Genomic DNA, 25,559 nt, shown 5'->3' on the forward strand with positions numbered 1-25,559 from the left:
TGGTATTGTTGGGCTAGGGGGTATTTTTGTTATTCCGAACTTTGGGGTCCATTTTGGTCAATTAGCTTTGGGGGCTCATTTTGTAATAATCAGGGGTATTTTTGTGATTGTAGTTATTTTTTTATGGGGATAAAGAGGATAAGTGGCTTTTAGGGGGAGTTATGTGTAGAATAGGAGTTGGCTTTTCTTGGAAGCTTCAGGCCTAGTAAAAATAGGAGTCTTCAGCCACTTTTTGAGTTTTATCTTTGAGAAGATTTTTCTCCAGAACTCAACTCCAGACCAGCTAGGGTTGTGAAGATTTGGAGGCTAGGGCTTTTAGGATTCGACCCTGCAGTGCCCATCAATCCCTCCATCGCAGCTAAAGGCACAAGAGGCTAGCAGAAAGCCGCCATTACCATTCTGAAACAGTGTAAAAACAGGCACTGATTTGAGGATTAAGTAGCTGTTGTGACTAGAAATTGTCTTATTTGCTTAACTGAAAATTCACAGCAGTCATCTCTTTATTATTTTACGGATTATGTAGTTATTTGAATCAAGAAAGGTTGCTGAAATCCTATCCTGAAATCTCAGTCTTTATTTTTGAATTTCTTTTTCTATTTCTACACCTATTTGCATCAACCTCTATCAACTCCTCTCTCAAACATCCTATTCAACTCATCTGCCACAATAATGAACAAAGAAGTGGGCAACAGATCCCCCTCCGCTCAAAATTTTCTCACACACAAAATGACAACCGACTTCAATATGAAACACAGAATTTGAAGCTACACAAAGAACAGCTCAGTTATGACAATGCAGCTTCAAGGGAAGAAGCAGATAAAAACCAAATTCCCACACATGATGCTTCATGCACGAGTTCACAAGTAATACCACTGCTTTCTATAACATTAAACTGAATTTTTGGTTTACTAATTTAGAGATTCAAATAATGATTTGTGATCATAAATTCAAGATCCAAGTTTCATGACTGGTGTCTAGAAATCCCATCAAGCAAAAAGGAAGTACAAAAAGAACAATATGGGGGCGTATGATAAATTTAAGCATTAAATGCTGAAGGCTGAATGCAATTCTACCAGGTTCTAAATATAACTAGAATGGGTCTTTGAATCTGAATGCTGTATTATTCTAGTCGTTTGGAAACTAACATCTAATATAAGTGTTTTTCTTGTTTTAACCATCTTGAACTCGCAAGAGAAAAATTATTTGTAATATAAGGCATTTTCTGAAATCAAAATAAGATATGCAACTCACAACACTAATGAAAACGGCCACAACTGTTTCAATCTCGGAATATGTCAAATAAGTTTGAGAGCCTCCAGCACCAAAAATTATTATCTGGATGAACTTAATCAATTTAATGTTCCCTACATAAAAGATACATTAGAACAAAACTGACTTTGTAATGAACAATGCATCTAAAACAAAACCAGTTTTGTAACACCTAATCCTATTAGTACCATAATTATCAGATTTCCTCATCAATCTCGTGTTTAAATTTCAATTTCAATTTTTGAAAGGCAGTTAATTAAAGGGTAGGTAGAGAAGTAAAGATAAAATAAAAATGAGAGAGATAACAGCTATGTAACTCAGCTAGCACCATTTATCACAAACCAAAAATAAGCTATAATGAAATGTCGTGCACCATTGCTTAACTCAATTTTTCCCTGTTTTAAGAATGCAAGTAGAACATATTAATCACAAATATCCAAACTGATTTTGGTTGACTTATGCAGAATTTTAGAACAGATGTTTCTTGCAGCTTCACTGAGGACAGGTATTATAAGAAAGTGAGTCCATATGTTAAGGAATCAAAATTAAAATCCAGTACATATGCAACTGGGAGGGGGGTATTCAAAACCAAAGCTTCCTCTATAGTCGATACACAAAATCAACAGTTGCATAACCATATTTTAAGATGAAATCCATAAAAAAAAGGGGGGACGAAAGAAAAGAAACAACAGGAACAACCTGCAATCCGCAGCATAGCAGCTGCTTGAACCTCCAAGCCATTTGTTTTTTTCTTTTTTTCTTTCTATACAAATCACAACATAGGCAGCCCCAAATATCTCTCTACAGCTATGTCACTCCAATACAAAACTCCCCACTACCTTTAAATTGTAGGCTGACAGTTTGCAAGTGTGAGGTGGAATTATACACAAAAGAAAGAAAACACACATACACAAAAGAAAGCACAGGAAAAATAGAAAAGAACACACATAAAAATGGGCACAGAATAGAGAGCCTATACAAATATATTTTCTATCCATTTTCTTTGTTCATTAGCACCTTCACTTCGATACATAAATCACACATGATACCCAAAATACAAAGAAGCTCCATATGTTTTTGAAGGAATAACTGATTTCAATTCCAAATGGAAGGATATACTTCTTCAAATATTCAATATATTGAATATTTGTGCTGGGAAAAAGGAACAATAAATGAAATGAGCTTCTCTTGTTTTACAGGATCATACAGAAGCCTTCAAGCAGCATTGCACATACAGAACAAACTAGAAATATGCCCCTTACGTTGCATAATTCTCTGACCTTGATCTGCATGGATGTGCAGTAAACCCACGTGGTTCCCCGATTTCATAAGCCACACGGTTCCCCTAACCCATCTCTCCAAAAAGAGAGCTGGGGGCAGGGAGGGGTGGATTTTGGAAAAAAAAAAAAATTGCAAGAGAAAGGAGCTAAACCATGTTTATCAAACAACATCATCAACATTACAATGTTCTGAAATCCCAGAGAGAGAGAGAGAGAGAGAGAGAGAAGGTGAAGGGGAAGGTGAGCTTACCAGTAGAATGCTCAAGGAGCAGGGAGGCTCTTGCATGAAGAGGAGAAGGTATTATTGTTCGGGGATTTTGTATAAAATTTGGGCTTGCTTTAGGGGCGAATGTGTCATAAAACAAATATAAATTGGTGCTGACCAAATGATGAAGGTGGCAAATGCAAAATTCCAGCTCAGTCAGAGCACATTCAGCACCCATTCAGAGTCCAAACAAACGTTGGTTCACTTAGTATAGACCATTAAGAGCCGAGTCTCCTTCTAAGTGCACAGCGATGCCATATAATTTATCCAATCACAAAGCAAAGAATGCAACATCTTTTTTTCCCAATAAACAGGCAAGCACTATGTTCCAATCAAATAGCCCAGAACACTACCAACAAAAAAAAAAAAAAAAAAAATACCTCCCTAATCCTGATCCATCCCTTCTTCTTCCAAAATAAGTCATGGAAATAGCCAGCAAATCCTCCACCAACATCGGACACACCCACTCTTCTCCAAACACAATAAACAACTTGTTCCACACCCTCCAAGAGAAAAAGCAAAGCCATCCAAAAACAAACAAGAAACAATCCAATAAAAGCCTTAATCTTACAGGGGATTTTTGCCTTTCAAATAACACGATGAAGTCGAAAGTACATATTAGCACAAATTAAACGTTCAAGAACACTAGGACTGATAATACCAGCTATTGGAAGGACAATAGCGCTCCAACAACAACAACAAAGAAGAAAGCTCCATCACTTCCCAGTCATTCAAAGCCACACGAAAATGGAAATCTCAAGAGAAACTTTGCTTGTGTGAAATTAAGAAAGAATAAATGATATCATTATGCACGGAAAGTGTTACAAATGAGGGAAAGAAGAAATGAAAAAACGATGACTCTCCCATCCAATTATTTTCTGAAAACAGACAGAACCATCCCCTGCAACAAATCTGGTATAAGAAATAATGAGGAAGCTGATATCTGAAATACACCTCCAAGGTACCACCAAAATTTGTATCCCACTCATTTGCCTGCATGCTAAACTAACTTTTAATAACTTTATGCCAGAGGGAACCACCTCCAAGGGAAACTGTCAGCCATTTTGTTTTAATAAACTTTTAATAACGTTATGACTAGTTTCTTTACTATTCCATAAAAACAGTTGGAATAAACAATAATTTTTTTTGCTAGGCAAAGGCAGGAATGGAGCAACCAGCACAGCAACAACCGCCCCCAGCATAACCATAGGAGCTCTCACCCTCTGTGAAATGTCCAGTTTGGGCTGTAGGTACTCGGCGTAAAGGCCGAACCCATCACCACAGTCCCACCAAAGCTCTAGAGATTTAGAAAGTCCTATAGTATTTAATCTGTAAGGTGATTAGATATTCTTGTCGGGAGTCCAAGATGTTAATTCAAGATTGAGCAAATTTCCTCTGCAAAATATCTCTCATGTCACAAGAAGCTAAGAAAGACACTAACTCATATTATAATACAGATCTTCTTAGAACCCTAATATTAGTGCTCTTATAAACGCACCAAAGCCACTGAATACGGAAGTGTAAACAAAATTGGAAACCAAAGGGCCATCTGGTATCACTGCCAAAAATTATGAAAATGAAAAATAGAAATGAAAACTAAAAACTGAAAACTAGCACTTGTTTGGTTAATTCCAAAACTATAACAAATTTAAAACCTAATTGAACTCTTGTTAATTTTCTTCCTTCATTCAAATACCAATTAAAAAATATGGTTAAATAATGAAATGCAAAAAAATGCAAATTAGAAAATTAATTTTAGTTAATTATAATATTTCTAATCTCACTCTTTAGAGCCCTAGAAAAATCCTGGTGTACGTGACAATTGAAACAAACATATTTTCATAAGCAGAAAAATGTGGATAGAATAGGCTTAATACAGAAATGTGAATTCTACACTGAAAACCAGAAAATCTGTTTCATTTTTTTGCCACAAGAGCTGTAAATCAACAAGAGAGACAAAAATAGCAACCTAAACAAACATATTGTCATAAGCAGTTGCAATGAAAACAAAAAAAAAAAATACCAAACAGCCCCTAGATCAATATAAATCAAACACATAAAATTCCCACAAAGATCCTACTTGACTCCCAAGAAAAATACAGAAATAATGCTGCAAATCTGCATTCACTATGATCACATATTAGCCTAAATTCCCCCCCCCCCCCCCCCCCCCCCCCGCAAAAAAAAGTTGGAGAAAACTCAGCCTTGAGTTGTTCAATTAAGTGTCAAAAATCACGAATGCCTATCTTATTCAAAATTAGACGTCTAGAAGTTGACTAGGCAAGAACAGATGCAAGAAGATAATCACAAGTTGGAACTTGTCCATTGCATCAATGAATTGGTTGGGAATGATGAACTCAGCAGTTCAAATGCCTTAGGGTTCTAAGAAATCCACAATTGCATGCTTGCCCAAATGTGGGGGGCCTTCATTTTTGGCAAGTTCGTACTTGCTTCAGTATTGATACTCTCTAGCCCATTGCAATCCCCATTGCCTTCTCAACATGCTCAACCTGACATACCTATCCTCAACCTCATCAATTTGATTGTCTTCCACGAACTTCATTCTCATCTTGTTAAAAAGCTGCACCAGTTGCCATTTGACAACACAAACACAGGTTACTTTACAAACAACTTCAGGAATCTAGTCTGCAAAAATGGCTTGGATGAGGGTTGTCAGCAGCAATAGGCTACAACTCTCACCAAACTACCGTAAGATGATTACTCATGCTAGTGCTGCAAAATATATTGAGGATGACAGTATGACACTGCCATGATGAGAAGCCTCGAGGGGTTAGGCTTTTTCAGCAATGAAGCTTGATGGTGAGTAGTAGTGCGACAAAAGAGTAAGTGGATGATTGAGAAAGGAGCTTCATCTTATGATTCTGCATTCGCAATAATGTGCAATCAACAAGGAGACCTGTGATGATTTGCAACTCTGGAGATAAAGTATTTTCAAATTTCAAACAATAAGTTTGACACTCTGATAACGAAATCGATGCAGAACTTAGAAGACAAAGAAACGGGAAAGGAGATAATATGGACAAAGAAATGGAAGAGAATATAATATGCACAAAGAATAAATCTCTAGGGCAGCAGTGAATTAATTCATTATTTAACTCTAATATGGATGCTCTTACATGCTAACCAAAAGATATCAAATGAGGAATTAATTCTAAACAAAGTAGGAAACTACAAATCATCCTAATCCAAATCTCCAAAAACCCCTAATTCCTTATCTACTTGACCTCTAAGAAAATCAAAATTACCAAATAATGCAATAAACCTCCAACCATTAAGATGCAACAAACAATGTATTTGAAAATTCTTCATTTGCAAATCATTAAGCAACAAATATATGTAGTGCAAACATAGATGCTCATATGCAAGGCATACCTTGAATGGTGCATTGTCAGTCCTAAATTCAATTCCAGGAATATCACGCAGCCATACAGGAAAGCCCCTGCATAGTTATTGGAGATTGTAAGACAAGAATTGTAAAGAAACCATAGCTTATGTTATTCATTGACCTCATTTAAAAATTTTAAAAAAATAATTAAAAAACAAACAAACAAACAACACACACACACACGTGTACATATACACTCTGTACATTCTTGACAACTTTCTACAATGATAATAAAAAGTTAAGGAATCATTTTTTTTATAGGTAATAGAAGTTTTTTATTTTTATTATTATTATTTTTAATTTAAATAAAAAAAATACAACACATCTGTGCGTGTGCGTGTAATGTATTTACACACAACATTACACACACACACACCAAAAGCCCTCTCAACAATTGTAAGATGGTGAGCACATTCAAAAATCGCTCTTTAGACCTTCTAGGAAAAAAACAATGTCATTTGCAAATAGAAGATGAGGCACCACAACCCCCTCACTCCCCACCCCAATCCCCCTGATTAGCCCTCTATCTAGAACACTATGAACCAATCTACTCAAGATACCCACCACAAGAACAAACAAAAAAGGAGAAAGGGGATCCCCTTGCCTAACCCCTCTCAAAGCCCTAAACCACAACTTAGATTCTCCATTAATTATGAAGGAAAGAAAAAAAAAAGCATTAGATAAACACCAACACATCCAACCCCACCACCTCTCACAAACCCCTTCCTCATGAAGACTTTATCGAGAAAACTCCAAGTAACGGTCATAAGCCTTTCCAAAATCCACAATAAACACAACCCCCTTCTCTTTCCTCCTCCAAACATCCTCAACTACCTCATGAGCTATAAAGTAGAATCCACAATCCATCTACCTCCTGCAAAAGCAGTTTTAGCCTCAAAACTCAACCTAATTGCAAAAACCTTAGCAATTAACTTATAAACACCGATAACCAGACTAGTAGGCTAATAATCTATTATTCTTAAGCTCCAACTGATGAAAGTAGGGTTAATACTCTTACCCAAATTCCATTAAAACAAAACTCATTAAATATCTTCATCACCCCCTAACCACATCCCATCTATCTTGAAAGAATGCCTACCTAGTAAACCCATCTGACCCATGCCTTGTCCCTATAAATCCCACACACAATCACCTTCAGCTCACTCTCCTCAAAAGGCCTTTCTAACCATGATTCCTAATTTTCTTAAATGTCACTCTGCTCAAACCCCTTAAACATAGGCCTACACACATCCTCCTCCACAAACAAACTAGCAACTATCAAGCAAGAATCATTACTAATCTCACCACCATCTCCCAAATCGTATTCTTCCTCATCTTGACATTAGCCAACCTATGGAAGAATTCAGAATTACATACCCCACCTAACCCATTTATATTTACTTTCTTGTCTCCAACTCCTCATTTTCATAAAAATCACCTCCTTGAGCTCATTTTTCAACAACACCCTTTTACACTTATCACATTCCACAAGATCCCCCTTTATTCCCTTCCTATCAAACATATCAACTCGTGAAGAATACTAATCTTCTTAACCATAATACCCCCAAAAACTTCAATATTCGACATTTGTTAACACTTCTTTAAGATGCTTAAGCTTTTTCATAAACCTAAAAGCTTTCCAAAAGAAAAGATTGAAAAGACTTAAGACCAAGCGACATATTTTCAAACCTGCACAGGGGCCTTCGCTAAACACCAAAAAGGTAGGAAAATGGTTTGACACTATTACCACCTGAGATAGATTAGAGAATTCCTCTCCCACTCACTGCAAAACAAGAACCTATCTAAACAACTAGCAACAAATATCCCCTCCAACACCCCCCCCCCCCTATTGATCAAGAAAATATACCATTACCTAAAGGAAGACCTCTAAAAATTTTACAGCCTCACTGAAATCCTACCTTCCCCTTTCTTCTCTCTAGGAAATCTCACCACATTAAAATCCAACCCCCCCCCCCCCCCCCCAAAAAAAAAGGAACCCACTTAGGATAGAAAAAACCATACACAACATATAGCTCATCCCTAAAATGGGACCTCTGAGCAGGCCTAGTAGGACCATAGACCAACAAAAACCACCGCTAACCCCTACCATCAACTTCTAACAGGACCAACAAAGAAAAGAAACCCATGAGGTTATCAATTTTAAAAAATAGAGCAAGTGCCCAAGAAATAAGAGATTAAGAACCGCCTTATGAGGGGGCAGAGCCTCCCACTCCTTACACCTACCCTTCGATAAACAACAGACCACAACCCCCACCCCCCAAATCTACCCTTTTAAGTTTGGTTTCTTGAAGACAATATTTGGGGTGCTTCTATAAGAAATTTCTCCAATAAGGTCACTTCCTCACATCCCCTAAACCTCTCACATCCCAATTGATGATCCTCATAATTTAACCAATTTACCCCCCTTAGCGCTCCACCTTCCCCCTCCATAATAATGCAGAGAAACCTTTCTAGTTTCCAGAGGGGAGTCCTAGAAGCCCTTGGATGAGGAGTGCTTGGTGCTAATTCCAGCTTCCTTCACATGTTCTGTTGACTTGAAGAGCTTGCAGGACAGCCTCCCATCTTCCTGTTTTAAAGAGCTTAAAGAGATGGATATTGACAGCAGCAGCTTCAAGAGCAGGTGTCTGACAGGGTTCTCCACAAAATGAAGCTGGTTATTAAGACAATTGTAGCATCTTTTGAAGATTTTGAAGACAGAGCCAGGTGTCTATTTGAATAAATAGAGAAGAAAAGAGAGGACGGTAAAATCACATGTAAAAACCCTCAAGGCAGCGGCCGGATGAATGATGCAAACAGGAAATTAAAAGATTGGAATGTCTCTAAAGTATAATAAGATTGGAGGGAATTCAGATCTGGTGGAGGCTGGAAGCAGCCAGATTACTGAGATGAACCTATGTTTAGGAAACTGATATCATGGAATGTAAGGGCCCTTAATACAAAGCTAAAAGGACTGTAATCAGGTTGTTTCTCATAGATTGGAAAGGAGATGTTATTTGTTTTCAGGAAGCAAAGGCTGATCCTTTAAATAACTGTACAATAAGAAGTTTATAGGTATCAAGACTGCAAGTGGGTTGCCATTGAAGCTGCTGGTAATGCAGGAGGAATTCTCATAATGTGGAATGATAATGTTGTGGAATTGATGTCATAGAATATAAGAGGGCTTAACGACAAAGCTAAAAGGACTGTAATCAGGTTGTTTCTCAAAGATTGGGAAGTAGATGTAATTTATTTCCAGGAAACAAAGGCTGATTCTTTAAATAACTGCACAGTCGGCAGTTTTTTATTTTATTTTTATAAGCAAATAAATTTATTAGAATAGATAAGAATGTACATCAAAAGAAGAAAGAGGAAAAATAAATAAATAAATAAATAACCTGGTAAATAAGAAATCCCTCCTTTACAACAAATACAAAAAAGTCATCATAATCTGAAAGCCAAACTCAATGAAGCAGAGCCAACCAGTCCCGCTGCAGGTCCTCCAAAGAAACATGGCAAAAAAAGCCATTAGCCAACACCCACAATGACGCAAGATAAACCACTTACTCCAAACCAAATTTATTGTAAATTACCTTATGCCAAAGAAAATTAGATTCTAAAGGAATGCGCCATAACCATTTCCCCACCAATGAAATGCTTTTGGACACCAAATTTACCAAGATGTAGACCTCCCTCCCTTTAGAACTACACAGAGTCTCCCAACCTACAAGGTGATCTCTATGACTCTCTCCCCCACTTGACCATTAGAAATCCCTCAATAATTTCTCAAGCCTGCATGCCACTCTCACAGGAATTCTAAAAAGAGACAGATAATACAACAAATCGGAAGATAGACTGCCATGGATAAGAGTAATCCAACCACCTAAGGTGAAGAACACTCCTTTCCACCCATCCAATCTCCTAGCCACTCTCTCAAAAACAGGATCCCACAAAGAACGAGCATTAGGATTACCACCTAAGGCAACACCGAAATAGATAATCATCCAAGTCAAAACCACACAACCCACAAGCCTAATAAAAGGGTCAATGTTAATGCCAAGGCCCACCAAACCACTCTTAGGAAAGTTAATCTTCAAACTGGAAGCTTTCTCGAACACCTTAAGGATAGTTACCAAACTAGAAAAACAACCCATGTTATCTGTGACAAAGACAATACTATCATCTGCAAGTTGGAGATGCGAAATGGTACGCTCCTCATACCCTACCTTAATCCCCTCCACCAGCCCTCTCTATACTCCTCTATCAATCATCTTGCTCAAACCATCAACTGCGATAGTAAAGAGAAAACATGAGAGAGGATCCCCCTGTCTTAGACCCCTAGATGCATGAAATCAGGACCTAGCTTCATCTTTAACTAAGATAGAGAAGATCACAGAAGATAAGCACCCCCTAATCCATTTCCTCCACCTCAGACCGAAACCTTTTCTATCATAACCTTGCCCAAGAAACTCCAGTTCACCTTATCATAAGCTTTTTCAAAATCCAATTTCAGCACTAGACCCCTTTTTTCCTGTAAACAGCATCTTCAACCACCTCATTAGCTATCAAGGCAGTGTCAAGGATCTGTCTATCACCTATAAAAGCGCTCTGACCAAGAGAGAGAGAGAATCCTCCAGCACAGTAGCAAGTCTCTTAGGTAGCAACTTAGACAAAATCTTATAGACACTCGTGACTAAGCTAATTGGTCTATAGTCCTTGAATTTAACTGCACAATCTTTTTTGGGCACTAGGGTAGTAAAAGTATAATTTATGCTCCTTCCTACTACTCCATTATTAAAAAATTCATGAAAAACTTTGAGATCTCCCTTCAAAATATCACAACAATTCTTAAAGAAGGCCATAGTAAAACCATCCGGCCCAAGGGCCTTCTGTCTATCCATTTGAAAAACCAAGTTTTTAATCTGTTCTTCCTCAAAGAGTCTCTCCAGCCAAGTTGCCTTATCAGCTGATATAGCATACCAATCCAGCCCCTTGACCATAACTCTCCCCTCTTCCTCCTTTAAAAAGAAATTCCTATAAAAATAAGAAACTATCCCCGCAATATGATCCGAATCCCTAATAACCTCACCTCTATCATCCTCAAGCTCTTTAATGAAATTCTTTCTTCTTCTGCCATTTTTTTCAAGTAACAAAAGAAGAGATTTCATTGATAGGAGGAGAATTTTAAAAAAGGGGAAAAAAAAAATCTCCCATCAAAGTTCCAGAAAATCCAGAAAAAAAAAAAAAAAAAAACAAAAACAAAAACTTGGAATAAAAAACAAAAAAAAAAAAAAACATAATATTCAGAGCAGAAGATTCCTCCATTCTTGCTGAACCTCTGAAAAGCTCACTCCCTTATAGTTATAGAAACCAAACCCAACACACCATAAAGAAGCTAGGTAATGAACCTTCTCCAAAAGCAGCTGCCAATTCATATTTCTCCCTGAAAAAACCCATGCTTTAAACTCCAACCATCATCCCCAAAATACTGCAAAAATACCACATACAGTGCAACCCTCTCCTTCCTTCTGTCAAACCCCTAAAAAAAAGTAGACAACAATTTCTCCACCAATTCCGGCAGACCCAAGATTCTCCCCGTCACACCGAATAAATTATTCCAGATTCTCCAAGTGTAATCACAGTGTAAAAATAGATGAGGTGCCGTTTCAGAATTCAAATAGCATAGCATGCAAACATCTGGAGATTAGGTCTTCAAAGATCTTCTGATCTGCAACAGGTTATTAGTGTTGATTTTATTAAGCACAAACAGCCATATGACAGCCTTAATTTTTGGGGGAGCTTTTGCCTTCCAAATAAATGAATATAGGGGAAAACAAGAATTGGAATGAGTCAAAAATTAAAAAAATGATTTACAGAAGTACACCACCGAATGATCCAAAACCCAAGACCAAGTATCCCTAGTTGGAGAAAAGCAACATTGTTCAATAACGACAACAAGGATGAAGGTTCCAACAGTTCTCTATCGTTAAGAGATCTTCTGAAATGAAAGTTCCAAGAAACCCGAGAGGCGCCCCAAGTAACCACAAAGAAAGAAATCATACTATCTTGCCCTGAACTCAAACAAAAGAGACAGGGAAAATATGTGGCTAGAATATCATTCCCCAATCACAACTTTCCAAAATTGAATCTGAGAATCCATCCTTGCCACAAATTTAATGTGAGGCATAAACAAGGGATAAATTTGAGAAATTTATCTCCATGGGCTCTCCGATGAACATCGCAAACTAACATTGGTACCCCATCCATTCTCACCGACCCCATACTTGCTTCTAAGCACACTACGCCAAAGGGAGTGATCTTCTAGGGGAAAACACCATAATTATTTAGCTAAAAGGGCAATAATTTTAGACACCAAATTTCCAAGACCCAGCCTTTCCTCCAATTTAGACCTACAAACCTCACCACCTCACTAAATGATCCCCAAAACCCCCAACTCCAAACTACAAGAAATCCCTCATGATTTTCTCAATCTTCTTAGCAATCCCACTAGAATCCAAAAAATAGAAAAATAATATAACAGGATACTAGATAAATAGGCGTAGAGAGGGTGATTCTACCCCCTAAGGAAAAAAAAAAACCCCTTCCAACTATCAAGCTTCTTAGCTACTATCTCCACTACCGGATTCCAAAATTCTGCACATCTAGGATTGCCCCCCTAATGGGCCACTCCAATGTAACACACCCACAAAGAAAACTGCGCCCTAACTCCATCAACAAGCACATCAATATGAAGAGCGTAGAATTCAACCCCAACTCCTGACCTAATTCATCCTAGATTTTTTTCCTCCAGCTCATCTCTTCACTTAAAACAACCAGCTCAAACTCATTGGACAACTGGATATGCCTTTAATGTCCTCAGAAATAAGGCCCTCCTCAGTTAATCTATCAATCACCCCCAATTCCTCAGGAATAATTTTTTACCCTAGATCTAACATCATTGAAGGTCTCAATATTCCAATTTTTCAACTTCTCTTTCAAATACTTCAATTTTAATATAAGCAAAATCCTTCCTACCCTTCTACTGTGCACTCCCCCCACCAACTCCTAACCAAACTCCAAAAAGCAAGATGAGAAGGTCACGTGGTTTCAAATCAAAATAAAGTTAGGCCCTATTTAACAGGATTAGATTCAAGAATCAAGGGGTAGTGGTCAGAAACAACTCTAGGGAGTACTTCTCGAGCAAGATAGGAAAAGCATGTTCCCAATCAATAGTAAACAGGAACCTATCAATCCTAGTAGATACTAATCTAGAGCCATCAGCAAACCAAGTAAAATAAGCATTTAAAAGAGAAATATCCCTCATGTCACAATCGCTAATAAATATATCAAAACCCCTCATGCTTGAGGTATTCTGGAGCCTCCCAATTTTTCATTTGCAGATCTAATGACATTAAGATCCCCCACCCCTCCCCTCCCAAAAAAACCAACTGGGGGAACACATTCCATGACGACAACTAGTTAATCCCAAAAAATACCTCTCGGTCAAAGATCATTAGGACCATACCAAGGAAACATGGTTAGCAATTTATTGGGGATCAAGAACTACAATTGGGTTGCCATTGAAGCTGCTGGTAATGCAGGAGGTACTCTCATAATGTGGAATGATAATGTTGTGGAACTAATGGACCATTCTCTCAATGCCTTCTCGGCTTCCTATCTATTCAAGGACTTGGAAGACAATTTTATTTGGACTTTCACTAGGATTTACCACCCAATTCAAGGCTCTTCAAGCATCTTCTGTGGAATGATGGGATGCCCCTTGGGTCATCTGGAGGGGGGGTTCACAACTTGGTTTTATATCCACAGGAAAGAAGGAGAACCTCTAGCATACAGGAGTTCTCTATGACTTCATCAATCACTGTGCCCTAATCGACCTTCCCCTCGTCGACGGCCCTGTCACGTGGTCAAACTCTAAGGAGACTCCCTCATTCTCAAGGATTCACAGATTCTTAATTTCCACAGATTAGGAAAAACATTTCCATAAAGTTGCGCGGTTATTGCTCCCCAAATCCATCATGGACCACTTCCCTATCCTTCTTGACATGGGAGGAATTAAGTGGGGGCCAACTCCTTTCCATTTTGAGAATATGTGGCTCAAGTATGATGGGTTTTGATGAACAGGTCAAGTAATGGTGTCTTGTTCTGCATTTTGAAGGAACGGAAATCTTTATGGTTACCACAAATTTGTAGCTGCTGGAAGAAACTAAAATGGTGGAAGAGGAATACTTTTGGTGACATAAACTTGGAAAAAAATGTGATCGTCAAGAGCATTAAGGATCTGGATGCAGAAGATCTTAGACATTGCCTTAATGGTGAGAGTAGGTCTAGAAGACTTACACTCACAAAAGAACTTGTTGGAGGGGATATCAAAAGGGGCATTCGCAATTTTTGCAAGAACCTTTATAGAGACATAGAGATCAACAGTTCATGGCATTATTTTCAAAAACCTCTTCCTTTCCACAGTGCAATGGCTTAAAGAACCCTTCGAGGAAGAGGAAATTGTTCAACCTATCAAGGGCTGCAATGGAAATAAAGCTCCCAACCATAGTTGTCAAAATCTTACAATTTGCAATTCGATTTGTTAGTTGTATCAGTGCCATGCCAAATCTATTCAAATCTTGCTAGAAAATCTAAAAATAATTGAATCTTTGCCATATGTATTGATTTGCTTTATGAATCTAACAAATTGATCTTAACCCATCAATCACACCATTCTAGACCTATCATATCCTGACAGGCCTAAGGAGTTTAAAAACCCAAAACAAGATTTCCTTTCTTCTTCTTCTATTTTGTCATTGATATTTCTTTTACACAATCACCTCCTATTCCTTGTTTAATTCAATTTTGGGCTATAAAAAAAGAGTAGAAAATAGAACTTTCGGTCTTATGTTGTCTACTTGCCTTCACAAAACCATTCTTCCCTGTTGGAGGAATATAGTGTTCTGCCACTAAGAAGAGGCAAAACACTCATCAACTAAGGTGGTACTCATGTTTCATCGAGTTGTTAATATTCAAAAGTTAGCTTCTTTTTTTTTAGTAGTTTGTTCAATTATTATCATTTTTTTAAGCTAATTATTTTTTTAATTATTCAAGAGAGAATACGCATTAAATATTTCTTTAATTGTTGATTAACATGAAAAGTTAAGTTTTTTATTATTTTTTCTTGGTACTTTCCCTTGAATAGCATAAAGATCATTTTTTATTAATATTTCTTGACTCCTTCCCTTACTTCTCATTTGTTTAGGGAAAGCATACACAAGAAATATGACTATTAGTATTGTCAAAATTTAAAATGCATTTTACCATTTTGCTTATCATTTGTGTATCAATATATGCATGTCATTCAAAATTGATTTTGGACATGTGTACCCAATCTTAAGATTTGATTCAATTCTCAATTCCCAAAATTGGAGTTTTGATTCGCAATTTGAATCTCAATATGACAACTATGCTCCCAACCTTGATGGCTTGACTTTGACTTTTTCTTCGAAGGAATTTTGGTCTTCTCAAACAGGATATAATCTATGTTTTCTTTTGAAGATTTTCACAGAACAGGCAAATTCATGACTAGCATAAACTCAACCTTTGTCTCCTTGATTCCCAAGAAAATAGAGGTTTGCAAGATCAAAGATTTTTGCCCAATTAGCCTGGCTGGCCACTTGTATAAGATCCTTCCCAAATTCCTCACAGCAAGGCTTAAAATTGCAATTTTCGAAGTTATCGGGAGGCACCAACATGCCTTTGAAGCAGGCAGGCAGATCATGGACGCAGCCTTCACTATTGTGGATGCCTATATTAAGGAAAGGAAGGGAGGGTTGTAAGCTAGACATGGAGAAGGCGTTCAACCATGTGAATTGGAATTTTCTGAAGTATATTCTCATAGGAATGGGTTTTGAGGAACTCTAGTACAGCTGGATATATCAGTGGCCATTTGGTATTACTGTCAAAAATTACAGAAATTGAAAATCATAAACAAAAAACCAAAAACTAGAAACTAACAACTTGCTTGGTTAATACTTGTAAAACTAAAATAAATTAAAAACTTAATTCAAAATTTATCATTTTTGCTTTTAAATCAATTAAAATTATAAAAATATGATTAAAATAATAAAATTTCAAAAGAATACACATTAAAAGATACTATAATTAAAATAGAAATTATTATAATTATTTTACTTAATTGTTATACTTTCAAATTTTACTTTACAATAAAAATTTTATTGGACATGACAATTGAAAAATGGTAAAAATATTTTGTAATTGGCTTTTTATTATTAGTTTTTGAAATTTATGTATAGTTTTATTTCAATCATATTTAAATTCATACGATCATTTTATTTTAATCTTCATTTAAAATTGTAAAAAAATAATAATAAAAAATAAGGCCGTACCCAGTGCACAAGGCTCCCACTTTGAATTATTTAATCCAAAAAAAACTATTTCTGGATATTAAAATTTCTGGCAATAGGTTGCCAAAACAATTTAAAACCATAAAATCTGGTTTTCATTTTTTTTTGCCAACAACAGAAACCAAGAAAAACTGGCAACATAAACAAATGCGTCTTTATAATTTGTTTCTTTACTGTGTAGAAACAAAAATAGGAAACAAAAAACAACAGCAATACCAAATAGGCCCTCAATGTATTTCTAACCCCTTGCTCTCAATGCTCATTAATGGCTGCCCTATGGACTTTTTCCCCTCATCTCAAGATCTAAGGCAAGGGGACCCTTTCTCCCCTTTATTGTTTATCACGGCTATAGAAGTATTAAGCCTTATGATAAAGGAGGCCTTCTCAAGAGGTTTTAGTATCAGAAAGAACTATACAAATCTAGTTGTCTCTCGTCTCCTTTTTACAAATGACACCATCATTTTCTACAAAGATGATCCTAAGAAAATCCTCAATCTCAGGTGCATTTTCCTCAAGTTCAAAGTATTTGCAAGCTTGAAAGTGAACTTTGACAAAAGTGAAACTATTCCAACAGGACTTATAAATGTGGGCCTCTGCTTGTGGGCCTGTTAGGGTGTAAGCTGAGGGCTTTTCCTATTACCTATCTCGGTTCTCCTCTTCAAGTCAAGTTTAAAGATAAAGGGATTTGGGAACTCATCATTGAAAGATTTGAAAGAAAACCATCTGGTTGGAAAAGGAACTACCTATCAAAAGGTGGAAGACTCACACACATTAGAAGAACTTTAGCCAACTTGCCAGTTTATTTGATGTTTCTTTTCCCTATTCTTAGTTCAGTAGCCAGGAGATTGGAAGGTACTCAAATGAGGTTTCTATGGGTGAACACAAGTGAGGATTTTAAATATCATCTTGTCAAATGGGGGTGGTTAAAAAAAAAATAACTATGTAAAAAGGAGGTTAGGTCTAAAATCTCTTCCCACTTCAATAAGGCCATCCTAGGAAAATGGCTCCGAAGATTCATCTAAGACCATTTCTAAAGGAAAGTCATTGCCACTAAATAAGGTTTACATCATAATGACTGGGCCTCTAAAGAGATGAGTGGAGCTCACCGTGTTGGTTTTTGAAAATTCATTGGGAGGTGATGGAATAAATTCTTCTTTTATTTTCAAGTGGGGAATGGGGGGGAGAATGTTTTGTGTTGGCATCATATGCGGTGTGGCAAGACCCCGCACAACCAAAAATACCCTGCTACCTTCAAGCTGACCTGCAACAAACATGCCCTTATTAGCCAGCACCTTGAGCTCACTGATAATGGGATGTTATGGAATATTACTCTGATTAGGAATGCCTTCGATTGGGAAATTGATAATTTGACACAATTCTACTGCAGCCTTTATAAAATCCAGCACCAGAACACAGTCAAAGAGCCCAACAGGATGTTGGATAAAGATGAGAATTTATTATCTATAAACACCTCATCTCTCCAACAGAAAACAACAGGAAATTCCATTGGAAACTCATTTGGAAAACCGCAGCCCCCACAAAGTTTGCTTTCTTCATGTGGGAGGCAACTCTTGGAAAAATTCTTACCATTGACAACCTTTAGGAAAAGGGCTTGCCTCTTGTAAACAGGTGCTACTTATACCTGGATCAGGCAAATCAGTTGAGCACATTCTCCAGCACTCCTCGTGGACTAGAAGATTCAGGTACGCCCTTGCCCTAATCAAGCAGAAGTGGACAATTGCCAGAACTGTGGAGGGTGAGCTATGGGCTTGGAAAGTGTCCACTCCAATTAAGTAAAGACGGAAGGCTCTTTCCCTTATCCCACTTGCCATTTTTAGGCCATTGAGGAGGGAAAGAAACAGGAGAGCTTTTGAGGGATCAGCTTCGCCCCTTCATGTTGTCAAGGATCCTTGTAGGCTGGTTGTAAGGAATATTAATGTAATCTTGATTTTTATTTTATTTTTTTAACACCCTACAATGAGAGGGTGTTCATAGCATTCATACTGTTGAACTTCCATTGTAAATGGGTGGCAGCCCTTGATGCCCTTTAATAATTTTTTTTTTTTTTTTTGCTGATATAAATAAATAAATCACAGAAGTAGCTAATTCATTCAACTCCTTTTGCACTCTTTTCTTCCCTCTTAGTAAGTTATTGGAGGAACAACCACATTTAACACTTTTACTGAAAGGAATCACCAACTTAATTCCAATCCCTTTTAGGAGTTCTTGTGGGTCTCAATTGTCTCTCTCGCCCGCCAATGAATTAATAGCAATGAGCTCGCCCTAACGACAATTCTCCTTTTGGCACATATAATATCAGTACGATTAGACAACAAGAGAGGAAGAAGTATACCTTTAGCATTAAGGCCCCCTTAATCCTTTGTGGGAAGCTCACTCCCAGCATTATCCTCCCATATATGGAGGGGACTCATTAAGGAACTCAATGAGAAGACACTTTGAAGGATCAATTGCCAAAGCCCCTGTCGATGAAATCTTCTCCCGATCCCAAGTTTTATGTGTTCCTCAACTGGCAAACACTAACCTATTGTCGACACTGCACCTATCCAGGGGTGCTAGCGAAGGGGTTTAGCATGGCGCTCTCAAATGAGAAAACTAAAGGAGGGGGAAACAACCAGACCCAACAAATGCAGAAAAAACACACAAGCAAAGCACGATCTTATTTTTTTGAAAATGGAAAAACAAAAAAAATAAATTAATAAAATAATAATAAAAAACTCTACAAAATGGAGATTAGGTTCAGGAGTACAATTATGCATAGAGAAGGTGGTTATCTAATCATGTCAAGGATGAATACTAACTAACTAGCACCTTATTGTCACCCATTCAGAGAACAGTTTAATATGATTGATCTTGGGTTTAAAATAGCTTTCTTCTTTAACTTCTCCACTGGTTCGGGAAAAGGAGTAACGCACTCTTTTTCTTCTCAAGGGTTGGCTGCACTACCCCTGGATGTCCATAGCCACAGGCTTCCTCATGGCCCAGCCTCCAGCAGCTGAGCTGAGGCCACCACCACCTCTGGCAGCCATCCTATACCTAGCCAGAGCTTCCAAAGCTCCAATAAATCTGAAATTTAGCTAAAAGGTCTATTTCTCTCTCTTCAACCTCTCTCTTCTGCCTTTTCTTTCTCTATTTTCTTTTCTGCGCTTCGTCTGCTTCACTCTCAGCCTTTGCTCTGTACAGCAGCCATGGCTACTGACCTGCTTTTGCCTCTATCTGTGTCTTTCTATGCAATGTTTTTCTTTCATGCATTCCTCTGCTCATCCTCCTTGCAGCATTTTCCTCTGTATCTGCTCCTCTCTGCTCTGACAACCACTTATACACACAGGCAAACCACTCTTTCTCCTCTATCTCTCTTTGAAACTAATTCTTACTTACTCTCCCCTCTATTCTCCCTATTCTAGCTTCTTGTTGCTCTGCATTGCATCCCCTCACTGCATATTAGACGCACAACCCACCCCCCCCCCCCCCGGCCCTTTTCAAGCCTTACCATGCCCTTGCCTCAACTCGTAAATACAGCCCCTAAAACAGAAAATGATAAGCAAGAAATCACCTGGATAAACCACCTACATGCTGGACATCAACAAAACAGAGCACTAGATTCATTTTTTCATGGAACTAAGAGATTACAGCTAGATACAAGAATAGGGAATCCCCCCCCCCCCCGGCCAAAAAAAAAAAAGAATAAAAATAAAAATTACATGCATTTTCCAACATGAATCCCTTCAACTACAACCAACAATACACTACCTTGCACTGACTTTTAGCAAATTGTCATCTAAAATCAAGCTTTCAAAACACATAACCAGGGCTTCTTAAAGTTGTATTCACACATATGATCATACAATCCACAAAAACAAAGTTAAATGCACACTAATAACAGCTAGGAAAGTAAGGGAGCATGGCTCTTACCTTAGCGAGGAATCTATGAGAAGGAATGGTAAAATGGGGAAGAAGAATTGCAAGATGGCCAGACAGGAGGGGGTTGCTCTCCAACCTCTAGTCTCTCCCCAATTTGAAAGCCAAAAAGTAGATTTATAGGAGGGATTTGGGGGTTATTCAGCCATCAAGTTGGCACCAAGGGAAGGGGGAATCCTCTTTTAGACAGGAGCAGGTTGCTCTCCAACCTCTAGTCTCTCCCCAAATTGAAAGCCCAAAAGGTAGATTTATAAGAGGTAGAATTATAGGAGGGATTTAGGGGTTATTCAGCCATCAAGTTGGCACCAAGGGGAGGGGGAATCCTCTTTGGGGGTTCCTCTTCTTCTTCTTCTTCTTCCTCTTTGGGGGTTATTCAGCCATCAAGTTGGCACCAAGGGGAGGGGGAATCCTCTTTGGGGGTTCCTATTATGTATGCATCAAAATAGGGTGTGGGGGAATCTAGGGTAGGGCAAGGTGTTCCAAGTGCATCGGGGGGTTGAGGGGGGTGGGGGCAGCTTATGAGTCCATGTGGCCCAATGGGGAAGTGAAATTGGTTTTTCCCTTCAAGGAAAAGGATTTTCAGGATTTTAGGGACTTGTTAGGGGCATGTGAGTGTAGGGAGACTAATGTATGGAGGAATATAAGGTTAGCCTATGGTGGGTGCATGTGTATGGAGTGGAAGAGTATGAGTGATATGAGTACCAATGGGCAATTGCCAACAAAATAAAGTGATTTTTCATTGATTTTTCATTTAAAGCAAGATTTGTTGGGGTTTTAGGACTTTATTGAGTGCATGTGAGTGTAGTGGAGGTTAGAGTGTGAGGTAATATAAGGTTTGCGCATGTGCATGGAAGGGGAGTGTGAATCCCAAGTGGCCCAATGGGCAAGTACCAACAAAGAGAATGATTTTGCATTTACAAGCAAGGTTTGTTGGGATTTTAGGGATTTGAGCTGAATGTGTGCATGTTGAAGGCAAGGGTGTGACTGTGAGGGAATATAAGGTTAGGTTAGAGTGTGTACGTGTAAATGGAGGGAGTCCATGTAGCCCAAAGGGCATATGCCACATGGCAAAATTGAGGTTTTTATTGAAAATCAAGATTTTGGTGGGATTTGAGACTTGATTAAGAATATATGAGTGCACTGAAATCAGATGGGTGATGTGAGTACAGGGGTGATGTGGGTACAAATGGGGAGGAAAATTTGACCAAGTTGGCCACTAGGGAAAGGAAGTTCAAAAATTGTACCATTTTTTTCAAATTATTTAAGAAAAAAAAAAAAAACAGCCCAGTGCACAAAGCTACCGCATATGTGGGGTCCGGGGAAGGGGTGAACCACAATGGGTCTATGGTATGCAGCATTACCTTGCATTTTCATAAGAGGTTGTTTCCACGCCTCAAGTTATTTATGAAGACAAGATTTATTTCAAGCGTTGAAACTCCGAATAAATTTGAGTGACTAGTGAAAACAAAGGGGTAATTGAGTAGAAAAGGGGCAAAGACAAAAAAAAAAAAAAGGGGTAGTTAGGAGCGTTTTGGTCATTTGGGCAAAACGACCATTGACACTTGTGCTTCTTCAGTGAACCTTCTAGGATCCACATTTCCACTTCAAGCTACCCAAACAACTAACTTTCGCTTAAATCTACGATGATATGAGAAGGAACCTCACACCATGAGTGAGATGGAGATTGCATACATCATCAACTCCATGTTCCACACTTCCACCATTGTAATCAATATGTTTATTTGACTATTTTATGTGAACCAAATGCAACAATTTGTGTCATAACATATGTAGAAATACACAAGATCTAACACTGAAAACAATAATTACAGTAATAAAACTTTCAATGAATGCGTCAATATGATGCGACAAATGATAGAGACTCGTCTTTCATGGATGGTCTAAAAACAGAAGGGGGGGAGGAAGTAAAATCAGGATTGAAAGGGAGGCAAGACCCGAAATTCCACTCAGCACAGACATATGGACCAATGCGGAGAAACAGGTAGAGTCCACTTGATCCCACTAGCTTCGCAAACTTGACGATATCATATCTCCCTTCAAAGTTGTACTGAACAAGGAGTCAAAAGTGAAAACAACATTTCATTATAAAGTAGAAACAATAAAGCATTATCAAGATAAACATGCAAGGCTACCACCTCAGACTTAGGGAGGCAAAATACTATCGCACCTGTCCTCTAGCTGGTTCATGCACATTCCAAAAAACATAGGTTTCAATCACATCCACTCCACCCTCTTTGCTTTTTGCTATTAGATCAGGCCACATCTGAAAACATGTTAAACACTAAGGAGACATTCCAGCAGCGCAACAAACAAGCATAAAACAGGAAGCTTGAAGAACCACAAAATTCTAGAGGTACAGAAGCCTACACAAAGAAAATCAGTTTCTAAAATGGCAAAAAGTGAAAAGAAACTCTTTAAAAGGAGTTGGTTATTTGTTCCATCGTATGCAGCCATTCAGATTGTGCTTAGGTCAATTGCTAACCCAACTCCTCCTACAAGAATAGCAGCATTAGCTTAAATTCTCTGAAATTGGATGATAGGTTCCATACAACAGATTGACAGACAGCCCAAAAGCAATATGATCCCATCATAATGCTTGAAATTATCACATCACTGAAGTAGATCAATTAACAATGAATCAGCGAACCAGTTCCTATGATGAGCAGATGCCATACAATATAATCTAAATGTAACGGCTGCGCATTGTTTGTGACCTGATATCATGCTTAACTACTTATATACCTATTTCTCACTAAAGCAAAAAAGGCACTTAATCATCACGACAAAATTTATTGTATTCAATAGAAAAAAAAAAAAAAATTAGAAAGTTTGCTGGAGCATTCAGATATCTCATGCAATGCTGGTATGTATCACTTTTGTTAAGAAAAATAAATCAAAAAGTTGATTCATGGAAATTAAAATTGTTATCTAAGCAACGAAATTCCATGAAATGAAAAACCAACGAAAAACTAACATTTTATTTAAAAAGGAAAAAAAATTACATTTTCTTTTGTTTTCCCACAATTTTTAAGCAACCGAAGGAGAACACCGCACACTGTTACAAAACAAACAACTGCAAATCGCATTGACAAACCCACAGAAACAACCAATTGAACAGCACAAATACCAAACAACTGCAAATCGCAACCAATCACTCAAAAGAGGACCAACACAAATAACAAACAACTGCAAATCGCATTGACAGACCCACAGAAACAACCAATTGAACAGCACAAATACCAAACAACTGCAAACCGCAACCAATCACTCAAAAGAGGACCAAAGTAACAGAAACAGACAACTGGAAAACAAAAAATACCACAATTCTCTAGTCAGTTGATAGGAGACCAAAAAAAAAGAAGGAAAAGCGATGTTGATTTCTCCGGCTTTCGGTGATTGTGTCATCAACATAAGGGCAGGCAAATTGAGCAGAGAAATGAAGGAAGGAGAGTAACCTCGGGGGTGGCGCGAGGGTAGTGGATGCCGGCGGAGATAAGCATGCGGCGGTGGCCGTCGATGATGAGAGCTCTGTGGTCGTAGCTCACGTTGAAGGGTTCGAAAAAGCGAGCAGCGACCACCGAGAAGCGGACGGCCAGAACCAGAGAGAGGCAGTGAAGCAAGCTTCGATTCACAAACATTTTTTCTGCGGAGGAGGGAGTGCCTGTGACTGATAGTGTGTGCGTGCGCGCGCGCGCGAAGCTAATAAGAGGAAGGAAGTGAAAAACAATACGGAGCGTAGCAGTGGAATTCACTCCACGATGAGTGCGGGAGAGCGACTTGGAGTCTTGGAGGCAAAGGCTGCGTGAGGGGAAATGGACGGTTCACCAGCACGCCGGGCACGTGCTATACACGCGCTTATCGGTTTTCCTACATTTTTCTTTTGGTATTCAGAGAAAAAAACCAGAAGAGTTCCCATTATTAGGGAAAAAAGCCAAAAGAGTTCCTTGGGTTATTATAGATTTGATTCAATATGAGGAAATGCATTTGTAATACTTTATCTTCTTTCTTTCTATTGAAAAAAAAAAATTTTTTTAAATCTAATGCCAATTTTTAAATAGAAATTTCAATCTAAAGAGAAAAAAAAAACTATAATGCAACAATTCAAAATGCACTAGTCAATAAAAATGAAGAGGATAGGAGATCTGCAATAAAGAACACAAGTTCCAACTCATAAAATTGATGAACTCACTCTTAATGTGAGCTATATCTAATGGTATTAAGCCTAGAACTTTGTATAAGTGATGTCATAATGGACACGTTTGAGGATCCAACCCCTTTCTGGATGGAAATCTTTTTTCTTTCTCTTTTAAGATTCGACGTACCCACCACTAACTATTTTTTGTCTTATGTATGGTTAGAATTAACAATCATTTTCAATGAATTGCATGGATAAGCTTGAGCTTGTGAAAGATATAAAGTCTATGTAGTTAGAGCTATGTTTATGAGCAACTATACAAAGGGAAGGTATTGAACCCCACAAAACAAGCTCCACAAATAATAGCCATTAACCTTGATTTATCTCAAACTCAACAAGAATGGTCCTTTATTTTATTTTATTATTATTATAAATAAGCACGTATGCAACCTCTCTCACATTAGGAAATCCAAAGGGAGTACTCTTTACTACTCGCCATGGAAGAACATGAAATGGACATCTAAGCATGTGATAGCACTGAATTCTATCCAAGATAGCCTTGGGCATTACACTGAAAGTTTGGACAAACACAATATTTGCCTCCTCTCCCCATCTTATTTTGCCATTTCATGGTCTTCTTCACCATTTCTTTAATCATTTCGTGTGGTTTAGGGTGATTTGAATTGTACGGGAAAATTCGAGCTTCTTTGCACAAGCATCAAGAAATCTCCTAATTATTTATGATTTCTATTCTCAATTATTTTAGCCTCTAGAAGATTTTCAATATTTTTTGGTATTTTTCTTGATCCTTATTTATAAT

At 37.9% G+C, this 25,559-nt stretch overlaps 1 protein-coding gene across 1 annotated transcript in view; it reads right to left on the reverse strand.

The window, feature by feature from the left end:
• Nucleotides 1-24,524, reverse strand: part of LOC131151766 (beta-galactosidase 9) — a 92,765-nt gene extending 68,241 nt beyond the window's left edge. The window contains exons 1-4 of the mRNA XM_058103167.1: nt 24,060-24,524; nt 22,772-22,867; nt 22,539-22,651; nt 6,208-6,274 (exon numbers count right to left, since the gene is read on the reverse strand). Coding sequence (XP_057959150.1) covers nt 6,208-6,274; nt 22,539-22,651; nt 22,772-22,867; nt 24,060-24,242 — 459 coding nt within the window. The 5' untranslated portion in view covers nt 24,243-24,524. The remainder of the gene's footprint in view (nt 1-6,207; nt 6,275-22,538; nt 22,652-22,771; nt 22,868-24,059) is intronic.
• Nucleotides 24,525-25,559: the final 1,035 nt, after the last annotated feature.

This window comes from Malania oleifera, chromosome 3 (assembly GCF_029873635.1).
Source record: "Malania oleifera isolate guangnan ecotype guangnan chromosome 3, ASM2987363v1, whole genome shotgun sequence".
NCBI classification, from domain to species: Eukaryota; Viridiplantae; Streptophyta; class Magnoliopsida; order Santalales; family Ximeniaceae; genus Malania; species Malania oleifera.